This window comes from Sebastes fasciatus, chromosome 20 (assembly GCF_043250625.1).
Source record: "Sebastes fasciatus isolate fSebFas1 chromosome 20, fSebFas1.pri, whole genome shotgun sequence".
Classification (NCBI taxonomy): domain Eukaryota; kingdom Metazoa; phylum Chordata; class Actinopteri; order Perciformes; family Sebastidae; genus Sebastes; species Sebastes fasciatus.
In genome coordinates, this window is record NC_133814.1 from 8,939,566 (window position 1) to 8,955,141 (window position 15,576).

Below are 15,576 nucleotides of genomic sequence, written 5' to 3' on the forward strand. Positions count from 1 at the left end.
ACATAAGAGAATGACACTGTCACTTCCACACAGTGAGGCATACAGCTGATTAATAAAACACTAGTGTTGGATCGGTACTCGGTATCGGCCGATACTCAAAGCCCAGGTATCGTGTCGGTGCATCCCTATTGAAGTGCAACTGCACATTTAAACATGTTTTAAGTAATAAAGATATGACTGAACTGTGATGAACATCAATGCCGGTGTTAATATTGACATATTTTACCAAATTTATAAAAATCGGCATTTCATGGTTGAAAATGGCTCAACACTCCATCTACTGTTTTAAATCAGCCCTAATCTTGCAAGGTCAATTCTGAGATTCTGAATGAGAAAATCACACATTTGACATATTTGCCTTTAAGACCCAGACACACCAAACCGACATCAAAGAACTAGCGGCAACTATGTCTTGGACAAAAAGTTGCACTCGGACACACCGCAAAGACTACAACCTACGGACAACTACCACATACGTTCTGCACCTGCGTGAGAGGAAATAACTCTCCACACCAGCAGGTGGCGGTAGTCTGTATTCGTCATTCACAAAGGGAAACAGGAAGACCGAGGACAGCGGATATACAAGCCGTTGTTATAATACGTACATGAAATAAAGCGCTGTTTGCCGACCATTTTCACACTACTCTCACTCAACACTTAGCTTCATTCCAGATGGCCATGTTATAAAATAATCCGTGTATTGAATGATCAGATGAGAGTCATAGACTGCACGGTATAGCTTGCACAGTATAGTGATCGGGCAGTGGAGGCTATGCCTATGAGGCTATGCGGAGGTAAAAGGAAGTTACTGCTTTTATTGTTGTAGTCTGAGTAACTTGACGTCAGATCCGTTCCGTATCCGTCAGCCAAAACAAACTGCAGCCGGTTGCACCGAGGGTAGAAAATGGCGGTTGCTGGAAAAAATTTAATAAATAATGACAATGACTGATATATTTGACTTCAGGACATTTCTGACTACATTAATGCTGAAAATCAAACATTTTTACTGTATTAATTTAGATATTTTCCAAAAGTAAAAGTCCCTAGAAGTGTATGATTCAACTTTTTCCCATGGTTTAGTGTTAAAAAAGTGAATAAAAAAATTCGTCATCGAATCGCAATACTTGTAGAATTGCAATACATATTGAATCGGCACCCAAGTATCGTGATAGTATCGAATCGGGAGATAGGTGTACCGTCCCAACCCTACTTTTTATGGTATCAAACAACTAATTAAAACCAAACTTATCAGAAAAATTAACACATCAGTGTGATAAGAACTACCTAAAATGACAGAAACTAAATTTTGTTGTGTACTTTGACTTTTGACCTATACTGCAACCAGCCACCAGGGGGTGATCAAGATCATTTGGCTTCACCTTGTGGGGAGCTGTCATGTCGTCCCTCTTTATATACAGTCTATGGTCAGGGCTTTTATAGGCTCATATGGCTCAATTATTCATGAGGAGTGGAGCTTGAGTGTTCACCTGATAAATGCGAGTCCAATATTCACTCTCTTTTAGCTCTATGTGGCTCTTTAACCTGCTAAATGCTCCACTATGTTCAACAGCTAGTGTAACTTCCGTCCCCATTTGGCAACTGTGGGTTTTATCTGAGCCTTTTCACTAAAAACACCAGCCTACTATTGCTAGTAGACAAAGGGTTGAGGTTGAGAGCAAGTGAGGCTGAACCAAAACAGTTCAGCTGTGTCCATAAAACCAAAACAATGAGCTGAAAGATACCAAAGCGCCCTGTATAGAGCTGAGAGGAACTGCAGGGTTAGTGATGAATTCTCTGTGGGGTTGTCACTACGAGCGACTCCTCTCACATTACACATCGATATATGACCCAATATACTCTGCATTTGAAACAAGCCGTCAGGATTTCTGTCCATTCGTGATGTCACGAATATACAATATTTAGACCCTTGACACAACGTAAACATTCCAAATGTGTCCCAGTTTATTTCCTGTTTGCAAAAAAAACAGCTTTAAATGCATCCTGAATACCACCTTAATTCCAACATCTCCTTCCAGTGGAATAGTTTCATCTTGTTTCTCGAAGGATTTTTATAGCAGTGGCATCTTAATAGCATTGCAGCAACCTTCCTCTTGCGGTCATGATACTGATGCTGCTGCACACTGGTAACAATGGAACCATCTCAGCTCTCTGGCAGAAAAAAATGCTACGATAATAGGCTTTTATTTATTTGAATTTATATGTACATACATATTTATATACATATTAAGACTTTTTTTGTGTAGACCCACCCCCCCCCATTCCCTCCCCTTTAAAAATGAATACTCAAGTGCAGTGAATTCACATTCCTCTCATGTCCAATAAGACTTCATTATAGCACACAAATGACCACACACGCACACACACAGGGAAAGTGTGACATTCAGCTTCAGCTTAAATTGAAGTGAAGTGAAGCAGATGCAGCAGACTTCATGCTGCCAGTCTGCACCGCACTGCGCACACACACACACACACACACACACACACACACACACACACACCACCAGTAGCACCAGCAGCAGCAGCTACACACACAGTCTGCATGCTGCCTGCCTCTTCAACTCCTCTCCTCTCTACAGGACAACCATGACAGCAGCTCCACCGGCTAACAAACACCTTCCTCCATGTCTTACTGTGTCAGTCATTATGTTTTCACACCTCTCCTTTCTCCATGTCTCCTTTGAGTCCTCTGTCTGTCAGCATGATGCAGACTCACTGACCAATGACTAGTATCTGGAGGAGCTGTCATCCTTAATGCGGTAAACTCCCCACTGCCCACACACACACACACACACAGAGAGAGAGAGAGAGAGCAGAAAGACGCAGTGACACCCAGTAGCAGCACGCAGCGGCCGGTACTGATGGCTGCAGAGCAACATTAAATAAAAAACTTACAGTCCGCAGGAACTGGATTTCGTCCTCGCCTTCTCCTCCCTCGGCCATGGTTAAGCTTTCACGCGGAGATGCTCGTGCTCTGTATGTGGACTACCAGGCTGTGTGTGTGCGTGTGTGGCGGTGTATGCGTGTTTGAGACGGAGAAAGCCAACAACGCACTGTGTGGATGGCGTCTCTCATTGGATGGCGCGCGCTCACCGAGGGAGGAGCTGCACAGGTGTGAGCGAGTGTGAGTGTGTGTGCGCGAGCAGTTTGCTTTCCTCCCCGCCCGCCCCCAATCTCTCTCTCTCTCTCTCTCTCTCTCTGTGTGTGTGCCGGTTATGTATGGAAGCTCATTTCTGCCATGAAAATTCAACCACCAAGTAATGAGTCCTTAATGCCTTAATGAAATTGTATCTTTTTTTCTATTTTATTTATTTAAAGGTCCCATATTATAAAAAAGGTATGGATATATTATAAAGGTATGGAAGCTCATTTCTGCCATGAAAATTCAACCACCAAGTAATGAGTCCTTAATGCCTTAATGCAATTGTAGATTTTATTTTCTATTTTATTTATTTAAAGGTCCCATATTATAAAAAAGGTATGGATATATTATAAAGGTATGGAAGCTCATTTCCGCCATGAACGTTTAAAATTCAACCACCAAGTAATGAGTCCTTAATGCCTTAATGCAATTGTATATAATTGTAGATTTTATTTTCTATTTTATTTATTTAAAGGTCCCATATTATAAAAAAGGGAGATTTTCATGTTTTTTTTTTATAATAAAGCAGGCTTAAGTCCTATATAAATACTGTGAAAGTATCGAAACGCTCAATCCACAGGGAAATACACACAGCCCGTATTCAGAAACTCTGCATTTGAAACAAGCTGTCAGGATTTCTGCCCATTCGTGATGTCACAAATATACAATATTTAGACCCTTGACACAATTTTAAACGTAAACATTCTAAATGTGTCCCAGTTTATTTCCTGGTTGCAGTCGAGGCTTATTGAAGGAGGCTGGGACACGCATCATATCTTCTGGGGTATGACACATGCGCAGTAAAATCTGGCCTGCACTCGCCGAAATTGAGCCAATCGCAACACACGACTGCAGCTTCAGTTACACTGCGCATGTGTTATACCCCACACCCCAAGACCGATGTCCACCCGTGACCCAGCCTCCTTTCCATAGGCCTTGGTTGCAGTGTATGTGAATGGCATCAGATGACAGGAAGTACACATGGACCCAAGCTGTTGCCTAGCAACGCAATTCCGTCAAAATGCGCTAAAACGGAGCGTTTCAGACAGAGGGTAAATACAGGCATATTCAGGCCGACAGTGTGAGGAAAATAAAGTTTTTTTTTTAACATTACAGCATGTAAACATGTTCTTGTAGAAAGAAAAAATAAGTATGAACCTGAAAATGAGCATAATATGGGACCTTTAAAGGTGCTCAATAGAGAGGTGAAGTCCCGCCCCTTCCTGTGGACCACCATGGGGCATATTTTGGAGAAAATATGTACGTTATAGTCAATAAGTAGAGACAAATATTTTTTGTTCCCGTTTGAATTGCGCCATGAATCACACATAAGATGTTTGTCAATTTAAAAGATAATTTTTCAAGTCAAGAAAGTCGCAGTTTGTCGTAGTATCATTTAGCTCAGTGAACTACATCTCTCGTCTCGCACAACACTATCTAGCTACGTTACTACACGACTTTTGGGTGTGTCGTCTTTCTAATTACGTATTTTCACAGTCAATTGTTTTACAACAAACTGCGACTTTCTTAACTTGCAAAATTATGTTTTAAATAGACAAACATCATATGTGCGATTTATGGTGCAATTCAAACGGGATAAAAAAAATATTCTCGCCGTTGACTACCGTACATATTTTTTTTACAGAAGGGGCGGGACTTCACCTCTCTATGGGCGAAGCTCCAAAAATACTGGCTACTTTCCAAATCTCTCACTTTTTCTTTTAACTTTTTGTACATACTGCAGCTGCCCTTACAAAGTACTTACTGTTGCATGCAGTATGCATACAATTGGGACATAATACTTCGTCATAACATCTCGCCTTGAACTTTGACCTTCTTGGTCATATATACGCTGCGCAGAGGATTGTGGGTCAGAACAGCCGGAAAAGCATGCTGGCTTCCAAACTGCAAAAATGTGACCGGATGCAGTAGGACATCCTGGTATTTTTGGAATACTGCATTGCATATTGGGACATACTAAATATTTTTCTGGTATATTAAATAGTATGGTAGTATGGATATGTGTCCTACACTTCACATAATGCAACCACTAGCTTTGTTCGGCCCTTCCTGTCTGGTAAATGCCCACATATTTTAATCTCCATGGCCCCCATTTGAGAAATAGGATTTCTATTAAATTTGCAGTCTTAAAGCCCAAGCTGAGATAACCTCAGATGACATCACTATGACATCATTAGGGGGGATTTTTTTCTGACTTGACAAAGATCTTCCAGAGCCACAGAAGACATTAATTAGACAACAGTTTAGTGCCTCTAAATAACATCAAAATATGTTTTTCTTTAAGGTAGGCCGGAGATGTAAACTCAAAGAAAGACAAACAGAAAAATGTGTTGAAATTATTTATTTTCAAAAACAAAAAAACAACAACACCGTTCTACATGTTTTACAGTGTTTGCAATGCCACCATCATTTATCCATAGCTTCTTTTTTTCAATGTAAGAAAATAAAACTGATTAAGAAAAAGTTTCATACAAACTGAGAGCAGCCACTGCAGCACATGAGGGCTTTTAAGACACGTGTGAAATGCACTCAGCCAGCATCTTAGAAGATTTTAGGAGATTTTTCAGGATCATGGAATGAGCAGATGTGTTGTATACTACACACACAATACAACACTGACAATACCTGGTAATGTGGATGTTGAGAGAGAACTGTAGTCGTACCTCAGTGCGTGAAAAGCTGGCTTTTTTTATTGCTGGATAACAGGACACTGGGAGTTCATTAAAAATGCTGATAACCACAGATGTTGCGAAGGGTTAACCCAGTTTACCAATTTAATCATTTGAAGATGAGACTTTATAACACTGCTTGGTTCACTTTAGTCTTTACAACTGAGCTTAAAGCACCGTATTTCATTATAAATTATGCAATTACATTGAGTAGAATAACATAAAACATCTTTGCTTGTAAATGATTATTATTTCTGTTTTTATCACACACATGAACCTCAAACAAATAGCTGTTCGATTTCTTATTTACTCAGAAATGGGGTTTTTTGTAACATTTTGACTGTTTAGTTGTCCGGACAAGGTAGAAAAAGTATGTGATTGAATGCTTTTGAAACAGTTGAATATGCATACTGCTTAATCAAAAAATAATTAATATTTATAGATACATTTGTCCTACTTTACAGATCCTCTGCATTCTTAAGTCACTACAGTGATATTTGGAAGACAAGCATTTATCAACACCTTTGTCCAGGGTTTAAGGTATAGTTATAGTGTAGTTAATTTGCTTTTATACATATTAGATTTGGTTTGAATTAAAGATTCCCATCCTTTAACATACATCTAATATACTTTGAGCTGTTTCCCCTCAATACTTTTTGAGTGCAAGTGAATTGCTCTGTACTACCAAGTATACAAACTGTAACTGAAAACTATCATGTATTGACAGTTGCCACCTAATGTAGGAATAGATTCTTATTTTTACTGATTCTTTGATCAGATATTTCCTGATCATAATCATAATTATTAAAGTACAGAGCTGGAGTCAGGACGTGGTTAGCTTAGCTTAGCATAAAGACTGGAAGCAGAGGGAAACAACTAGCCTGGTTCTGTTCAAAGATCAAAACTACACCTACCAACACCTCTAAAGTGGTTCCATTTCCACCAGATCCAATGACGGAGGGCGCCTCAACGCTTTCCATTAATTTCCTATGCAGGATGACAACCGCTCAATCTGTCTTAATCTTTGCTAAGGTGCTGGAAAAATCAATGAGTCCAAATGATGATAGAAAAGATATCCGCACACTTAGATCTATGCAGTGTTCCACTTTACTCTAAGCTTTTGGTCTGTCAGACCTTCATCAGAGCGTACGTATGAGCGACCGAAAGCTTAGAATAAAGTGGAATACTGCATATATCTAAGTGTGCGGATATCTATTCTATCATCATTCATTTCCTATGGAAAGCAAGAGAGGCAGTCGCCCAGTGCATGATGGGAGTGTTGCGTCTGTATTTGCATTAAGTTGAAAAATCTAAACTTTATGCAAATGAGCCCGTCGAGCGCGACGCATCTGGATCACAAAACTTGGACCAAGCTGTGGAACTGGGCGATGTAGTTCTAAAATGAAACCAGATTCAGCATTAGCATAGTCTGTTTCTTGCTTAAAATGTTTTCAGAAGTCGATTTTTGGTGGACTGTTTAATTACAGAAAGTTTACAAGCAGGCCGCCGTGTTGTTTCCTGTTTGAGGGACCAATCAGGTGCTTTCCACGATAGGGTACGTCTCATTAAATGAGGGTCTGTGATCTAATGTGTATCAATTTAGGGGTACTTGACACCAAAAAGGTTGAGAACCACTGCCCTAGTGTCCACGCTGGACCTGGTGGACATGTACTGCTGGATTTAACATTAAAGACAATTTAGCCACAAATTCACAGACTGAGGCAGGCTCACTACGGCTGAGCCAGGCTAACTGTTCCCCCTGCGTCCAGTCTTTATGCTAAGCTAGGCTAACCACGTCCGGACTCCAGCTCCGTACTTAAAAACACAGACTTGAGATTGATATTAATCTTCTTAATTTCACTCTCAGAAAGAAAGCAAATCAGCTCATTTTCACAAAACGCTGAACTATTCCTTTAAGATAACGTAACTATAAACACTGATGTATCGCTCCTTTCAAAATCTTTTAAACATGTTTTTATAATCAGCAAATTAAAGCTTCAGTAACGGTCAGTAATCATGTTGGCACAGGTATTGACTGACTTTGACAGATCGCACAGCCCAGCCCAGTGGATGAGTGCTAAAATAATAATGATCTCAACATAGAGCAACATAACAGTATTTCTATTAAAGAAGTTCTTCTACTAAAGAAGACACGTGTGACTGTGATGTAACACTCCATTAATAAACATGGAATGCATTTTATCATTACATACAATGTATGTTTGTGCTTAGTGTTTAACGGTAGTAAGTTTGTCATAACCGGTTGGCACAGAGGACTGAAATGTTCTGAATTGTACAGTAAAAATGTTGAGTAACAGTTGTGTGTTTTCACAGGTAAGTGAAATACTATGAGATGTCAGTGAATCCCTGTGTAAGCAGCCACAGGAAGAACCCGTGTGAGTTACAGTGGAATGGTTGGACCGTCAACCTGATTTCTGTGTTAGTTCTAGTTTCTCTGTGGTCCAGTTTCTCTGCTGGAGTGGTCCCACTCTACGCCTCGCTGTCATAACCCAGTATGGGAGCCAGCCATCTCTCCGCCTCCTCCACGCACGTCTCTTTCCTCCTGGCGTAGTCCTCCACCTGGAGACAAGAGCAGGAGACAACACAAGTTCAGCCTGATGTTGTGTCCCGAGTCCTCGCTGACGCAAATCCTCCATCAAAATATTTGTTAGAACTTCAACTGAAATGCCAGTTTAGATCCCAGTTTTACTTTTAGTACTTACTGCAGCTGCCCTAGCTTTAATGTGAATTGTTATTGATGATTCTCTGTCTTTTAAGCCTCACATTCAGCAGCTGGTGAAAAAACTAAAGTTGAAATTGGGTTTTTATTTTAGAAACAAGTCTTGCTTTTCCTTCAAAGCCAAAAAGAGGCTTGTCGCTGCCACCTTTATGTCTGTGGTGGACTATGGTGATGTTATATACATGCATGCATCTTCTCAGAGCCTACGCACGCTAGATACTGTCATACCATGGAGCACTGAGATTTATTACAAATTTTAAAGCCCTTACGCGCCATTGCTCTTTGTATGCTCGGGTAGGATGGTCTGCCTTGTCCACCTGTAGATGGAACCATTGGCGTGTTCTTATTTATAAGGCTATTCTTCTCTGCTTTCGTCTTACCTACGGACCTACATACTTCAAAAAAGTACAGGAAGTTACTGTCTTCGCTCACAGGACTTAATCCTACTAACAGTCCCCAAAGTCCGTACTGAACTGGGAAAAAGAGCGTTCCAGTATGCTGCTCCCTCATCTTGGAATCAGCTACAAAATAACCTGAAACTTGGGAGAGCTGGTCTCACTGAATGTCTTTAAAATGCTTCTAAGAGATCTGTAAACAAGCACATCTGGCTGTAGATGTTTTGAATGCTGATGAATGTTTTTTCATACATTCTGTAATTTGCTCTTTTGTCCTCGTTTTCAATTGTTATGTTTGTTTTATGTCTGCAACCGTGTAACTTTGCTGCTGCCTGCCTGTCTTTGCCAGGACACTCTTTGAAAAGAGATTTTTAATCTCAACGAGTTTTTACTCCTGATTAAATAAAAGGTTTAATAAATGTTACATTAATATTATAATATTGTCCGCCTGGCTTTAATGTGTTTTAAATCTGTAAAATTAGTAGTTAAAGAGGAAGAGATCTGTTATCTGTTAATCCAACTTGCTCAATGTCAGCAAAACAGCAACATCTAGAACACCCAATTTGATGGTATAGTATTAGTGAATATCTCGTTAACATTAATAACATGTCTTCTCGTTATTTATAGCAGTTAAAGATGTGGATGGTTAGCTGGACCTGCTCCTTGGTGATCTTTCCCACGGCGAAGTATGAGGCCTGAGGGTTGGAGAAGTAAAGTCCAGACACGGCGGCAGCAGGCAGCATGGCCAGGGACTCTGTCAGAGCAATACCTGCAAACACACACACACACACACAGTTATTACACATGCATGCAGCCAAGAAAACAACTACTCACGTGATAACACATGCACACACACACACGATGTCAAAGTGCACACATGTATGTAGCAAAATGAGATAAAAGCAGAAGGTCGGTGTTTCATTTTCACACTTGTAAAATCGGAATAATCTTGATTTTTATTAGCCTGAACAGAAAAAGTCTTTAAGTCTATCTGAGAACGTTTATGAGCCTTTCGTAGTCTCATTTGATTAAATCCGTTTTAAATTAATCGTCTCTTTTGGTAACGAGTTTCCACAAAATGATTGTTGGGGTCTTATTAACTTTGGTGTCTTATTATATTAGCCTAACCTTCTTAGTGTACAACATGACATGAACTAATTGTAACTTTATTTCTAATACATATGAATAACATCCGGATCCTGAGGACCTGATTTTGATCCTCCCACGGCTAAGGGGTTAAGATGCCAACCATGAACCACAACGTCTCCGGTTCAAATCTGGCTCGGGACTTTAATTGGATCTCGCTCTCCATTGTTTGTTGTCATCTCTCTCGCTAATAAAAAAAATTAGGGCTGTTAAATTTAACTCGATAATAACGCGTTAACGCAAATTTGTTTTAACGCCACTAAGTTCTTTAACACATTAATGAAGTCAATCTTTCAGAGAGTTGTAGCGGGCTCAAGGGAAGATACTGGCATCACATTAAACTAGAAAACCTGAGGAATCCATTGGTACCAACCATGTCCTACTAGTTTGTCGTGAAGGAAGCTAAATAACACTCCAAACTTAACGCTAAATTTTGGCGAGGAAAAATTGGCATGGCCATTTTCAAAGGGGTCCCTTGACCTCTGACCTCCAGATATGTGAATGAAAATGGGTTCTATGGGTACCCACGAGTCTCCCCTTTGCAGACATGCCCACTTTATGATAATCACATGCAGTTTGGGGCAAGTCATAGTCAAGTCAGCACACTGACACACTGACAGCTGTTGTTGCCTGTTGGGCTGCAGTTTGCCATGTTATGATTTGAGCATATTCTTTTATGCTAAATGCAGTACCTGTGAGGGTTTCTGGACAATATTTGTCATTGTTTTGTGTTGCTAATTGATTTCTAATAATAAATATATACATACATAAAAAACTCCAGCTTTTAAGCTCTCCCCCACCCTCCTGTCTGCAAATGTTCAAATTGGAATTTCTCAATGTCGTGATGATCACTTGAGACAATATGATGAGTTTGGCAGCAGCTGGGCTGAGTCAGCATGAGACGTTCAAAGGATTCTGAGAAAACTTTCGACCTGCGTCTCGTGATAGAACAAGACAACCGCATTGGGAGCCATTCAGCTGCTGTTATGACTGAAATGAAATGGTTGGTGCTCTCACCAGTCTTCTCCTGGATCCCAGCCAGGCTCCACATGGTGGTCTTCTCCGTGTGGTCCGGCTGGCTGGGGTAGCCGGCTGCAGGTCTGATGCCCTGGTATCGAATCCTGTGGAGGTCTGCGGCCTGCAGAGCCTCGTCGGTACTGTAGCCCCACAGCTCCTTACGCACGCGGGCATGGAGCTCCTCGGCAAAGGCCTGGAGGACGGACAGCAGGTTGGAACAGAGAGACCAAAAGACACGCCGCGGCAGCAGCAACAGTTAATACCAGCAGGGATGGTGTCCATACTGTACCTCGGCCAGCCGGTCAGCCAGGGCTTTGACCATGATGCTGCTGTAGTCGTCTCCCTGAGCCTGGAACTGCTGACTCAGCTCCTCAGCTCCAAACACAGCCACAGCAAACACACCGATGTAGTCTGCCACGCCGCTGTCTACGGGGGCAACGAAGTCAGACACACACAGGTAGGGCTCTGAACTGGAGCGGTCCTTCTCCGCCTGCAGCGCACACACACACACACACACACATAAATGTGTTAATGTTACTTTGTATTAAACTCCTATTCTGGCTCCAACCTGCTTCAAAAATTCAAAGTACTACTAAGCACCACACATCAGCTGACTGATGCCTCCCTGTGGTAGAGCAGCAGAATGCTTTCTTTATGCTACATGTGTCCACGCCTCAATCTTTTTAGACTTAAACTACAAGATGAGCTCTCAGTAGGCCAAGGGTAGTGTACAATTATACAGGAAAGGTCACATAATTGTTAAAACTGTTTTTGTTAGTTTCTGTTTATTATCATTTGTGTCTGTTGTAACTGTCAGAAAAATACACCCACAGTAAGATACATTACTGTTAAAGACAGACATTTAAAGGTCGACTACATCTGCATTCTTTTACGGGTTTTTCAAATGGAAACGCCAACTCAGTTGTTAGCAGAAAGCAGTGACGTATGAATAATGTGAATGCCAGCACTAGCTCAGTCAACGTTAGCTTTGCTAAGTTTGGAAATAACTGAAAGGGTTAGTTCGTATGTATACTCCTGTGTTCTGTGAGGTCAAATATCTGTTTTTGTTAATGGAGTCTGGTGGCTTCGAAGAGAGTGATATAACTACTTCAGTTCCCCGTCAGAAAGGGCTGTCTGACGGCGAGGTAAAGCGTCTGTGAACGGGAGCAGCAGAAAAATGGATTTTAGCCACTTAAAAAAAGAATCAGTTTAAGTGTACGCTATATGTAGAATATTTTCAGACAGCCATCATCTATGCTCTCTTCAAAAGCCACCAGACTCCACTGATAAAAACAGTAATTTTACCTTGCAGAACACGGGAGTTGCTGGTATACCGCTGCATCGATCAGTTAGTTTGTTTGTGTTATTGTGTGACTTTCGGATCAGACATAACGTGGCGTCCACAGCAGTACGTTGCTTAGCTTTAGTGCCGGTACTCCTGTCTGTTTCTCCAAACTGAGAGCGCACCGACCACCATCTACTGTAGGTAATACACACTGTCTATGAATAAAGTGATCTGTATATATATATATATATATATATATATGTAGCAACGTCATCATGCAGAAACCTACGTCAGGTCACATGGGAAAACGTTTTTAGAAGGGTTTAGGTTAGGACAATAGTATTATGATGCTAGAACATACGTACTTTGACCAAAAAACAGACCCAGTAAAAACCTAAAAAAATAAATAAATAAATAATGGACCCGCTCTTTATCAGCAGAGTGCTCCACAACATCATCAGCAACAATCAAAGCTGCTGCTATGAGGTGGATGAATGAAATGAAATATACTGCAACTGTTTGTGAAACTCACCTGTTGCCGTAAACCACAGAATGCGGCGATGGGCTTGGTGTCTCTGCGTACAGTGACATCATCTTTGTACACATTGATGTCATCGCCGTCACTCTGGGCAGGCCAGAACCCCACCAGGCCCCGCCCCTCCAGACTGCCGTTGTCAATCATCCGGTGGAGCAGCCGCTGGGCGTCATCAAAGACTCGCCGAGCCTCCGAACCTGCAGGAAGACGGTATTAGTGAAGATCAGACATGGTTTCATTTCTGTTACAACACGGCTGGAAGTCATTCAATGCTGACAATGGTTTTGTGTTCTTGTAGTTGTTTACTTATTTTAGCTTTCAAGATGTTGTCACTGAAGATTTCACTGCACTAATCACCAGAAACTGTACAATAGTCACTAGCATCAAACCTGCATTCACAATATATACAAACTTTTTCATAAGTTACACTGTATTGTACCAGCTTAGTTAACATCCAGTAACATGTTACAGTAACATCTATTTCATAATGTTAATCCAATAGGTTAGTGTTTTATCTTTATATTTTTGTGAATAATGATATGAATATTTAAATATGAGCCAAATCAACAATCAACTTATCATTGTTAAAAATAAGATTATTTTGTTCCAATTAATGAGAAGAAAAGATGATAAACTACAGTATCGAATTATCTTCAAAAAATAGAAGTTTTTTTCTTGCTAATTTATTAGGGCTGTCAATCGATTCAAATATATGATCGCGATTAATGATTGTCCATAGTTAATCGCAATTATTCACACAGTTTTTATCTGTTTAAAATGTACCTTAAAGGGAGATTTGTCAAGTATTTAATACTCTTATCAACATGGGAGTGGACAAATATGCTGCTTTATACAAATGTATGTATATATTTATTATTGGAAATCAATTAACAACACAAAACAATGACAAATATTGTCCAGAAACCCTCACAGGTACTGCATTTAGCATAACAAATATGCTCAAATCATAACATGGCAAACTGCAGCCCAACAGGCAACAACAGCTGTCAGTGTGTCAGTGTGCTGACTTGACTATGACTTGCCCCAAACTGCATGTGATTATCATAAAGTGGGCATGTCTGTAAAGGGGAGACTCGTGGGTACCCATAGAACTAATTTTCATTCACATATCTTGAGGTCAGAGGTCAAGGCACCCCTTTGAAAATGGCCATGCCAGTTTTTCCTCACCAAAATTTAGCCTTGGAGCGTTATTTATCCTCTTTCACGACAAGCTAGTATGACATGGTTGGTACCAATAGATTCTTTAGGTTTTCTAGTTTCATATGATACCAGTATCTTCACTTTAGTGTTAAAACTCCGCTAAAATCGCAAGTTGAGTTAATGCGTTAAAGAAATTAGTGGCGTTAAAACGAACTTGCGTTAACACGTTGACAGCCCTACAATTTATATTCATAAAACACCTATTAAAAAAAGTAAAATGCATGAGCATCATTTGAGTCGCATATCACGTAGCAGGATAGATGTTAGTGGTATGACTTATGATTTATGAAGAACCCTGACAGAGGCGGAGCTCGTACCGACAGTCTTGTCCTTGAAGATCTTGGGGTAACCTCTGTTGGGGTATTTCCCTCTCAGCTGCCACACGTCAAAGAAAGGCTTCCAGTCGATGAAGTCGAGCAGACTGTTCAGGTCGTACCAGTCAAACACACGGGTGCCCAGGAACTGAGGACGCACTGCAGCACAAAGACAGAGAAAGAGTATACTTGGGTTTTTAAGGTCCGTGCAGAAAATGAACAACATTTTCCACAATGTACCAAAGTATCACATATTCTCTGCTTGTTCCAACACCTCATTGAAGCTATATGATAGTTGTTGTTGTCATGACAGATACTGCATCAGTGTATCTGTGGTACAGTTTTGCTTTAACTTACCTGGTGTGGGCAGAGAGAGCCAGTCTATATGTAAAGCCTTCTCTCTGGCCTGGGACAGAGACAGATACCGACGATCCTGAGGCAACACAGACGGAGACGGAGGATGAAGACGAAGGCAAGGTAATTTCATTCAGATTACACTTTTCATTTACAAGTAAACTCAATATGCTTAACATTAAAACGCATGCACAAACACACATCCACCCGACTGTGAACAAATCATTAATAGCAGCTTGTTTCTAGGACTAGGACAGGAAGATTATCAGAGGAGAGGAAAAGGCACAGTGTGAATGTGTGATCCATAAAAGAATGATTGGATACACAGTTGTGGTCGCTGGTCTGGAACACTTACAGTAGGTCATGGCAGTTTGGAAATTTCTATTATTTCTGCAAACTGCTCTTTTTCTGTGACAGGATGATTGGTAAATGTTCTTCTTTTGTAACAAAAACAAACTAACTTCTGCAAATTTGACAAAAACTGATGGGTCAAAAATAAACAGACTTTAGACCAGCTTTTTATTGGTCAAAGGAGCAATCACTTTCTGTGGACTCAAGATAGCAATGTGCCAACTAAGTGCCTGACCACCTCATTGTAAGAGCAACACGCCCATGGGCGCACAGATGGGCGCAAGTACATTTGCTACTTGCACAACGTGGACGCTGGGCGTGAAAATGACTACTGCGTCGATCAAAAACTAGACCGTTGCTCAGCTTTG

General features: G+C 40.7%; 2 protein-coding genes across 16 annotated transcripts in view; both read right to left on the reverse strand.

Annotated features, from left to right (window-relative positions):
- Nucleotides 1-3,164, reverse strand: part of ryr2a (ryanodine receptor 2a (cardiac)) — a 170,245-nt gene extending 167,081 nt beyond the window's left edge. For all 15 annotated transcript variants that reach the window (XM_074620549.1, XM_074620550.1, XM_074620545.1 and 12 more), the window contains exon 1: nt 2,914-3,164. In XM_074620549.1, the coding sequence (XP_074476650.1) occupies nt 2,914-2,961 (48 nt within the window). In that variant the 5' untranslated portion in view covers nt 2,962-3,164. The remainder of the gene's footprint in view (nt 1-2,913) is intronic.
- A 2,343-nt stretch (nt 3,165-5,507) lies between these two features.
- The window catches only part of mtr (5-methyltetrahydrofolate-homocysteine methyltransferase), a 32,625-nt gene continuing 22,556 nt past the window's right edge, over nt 5,508-15,576 (reverse strand). Inside the window, exons 27-33 of the mRNA XM_074620554.1 lie at nt 14,861-14,936; nt 14,507-14,662; nt 12,966-13,165; nt 11,438-11,638; nt 11,149-11,341; nt 9,642-9,754; nt 5,508-8,430 (exon numbers count right to left, since the gene is read on the reverse strand). Coding sequence (XP_074476655.1) covers nt 8,341-8,430; nt 9,642-9,754; nt 11,149-11,341; nt 11,438-11,638; nt 12,966-13,165; nt 14,507-14,662; nt 14,861-14,936 — 1,029 coding nt within the window. The 3' untranslated portion in view covers nt 5,508-8,340. The remainder of the gene's footprint in view (nt 8,431-9,641; nt 9,755-11,148; nt 11,342-11,437; nt 11,639-12,965; nt 13,166-14,506; nt 14,663-14,860; nt 14,937-15,576) is intronic.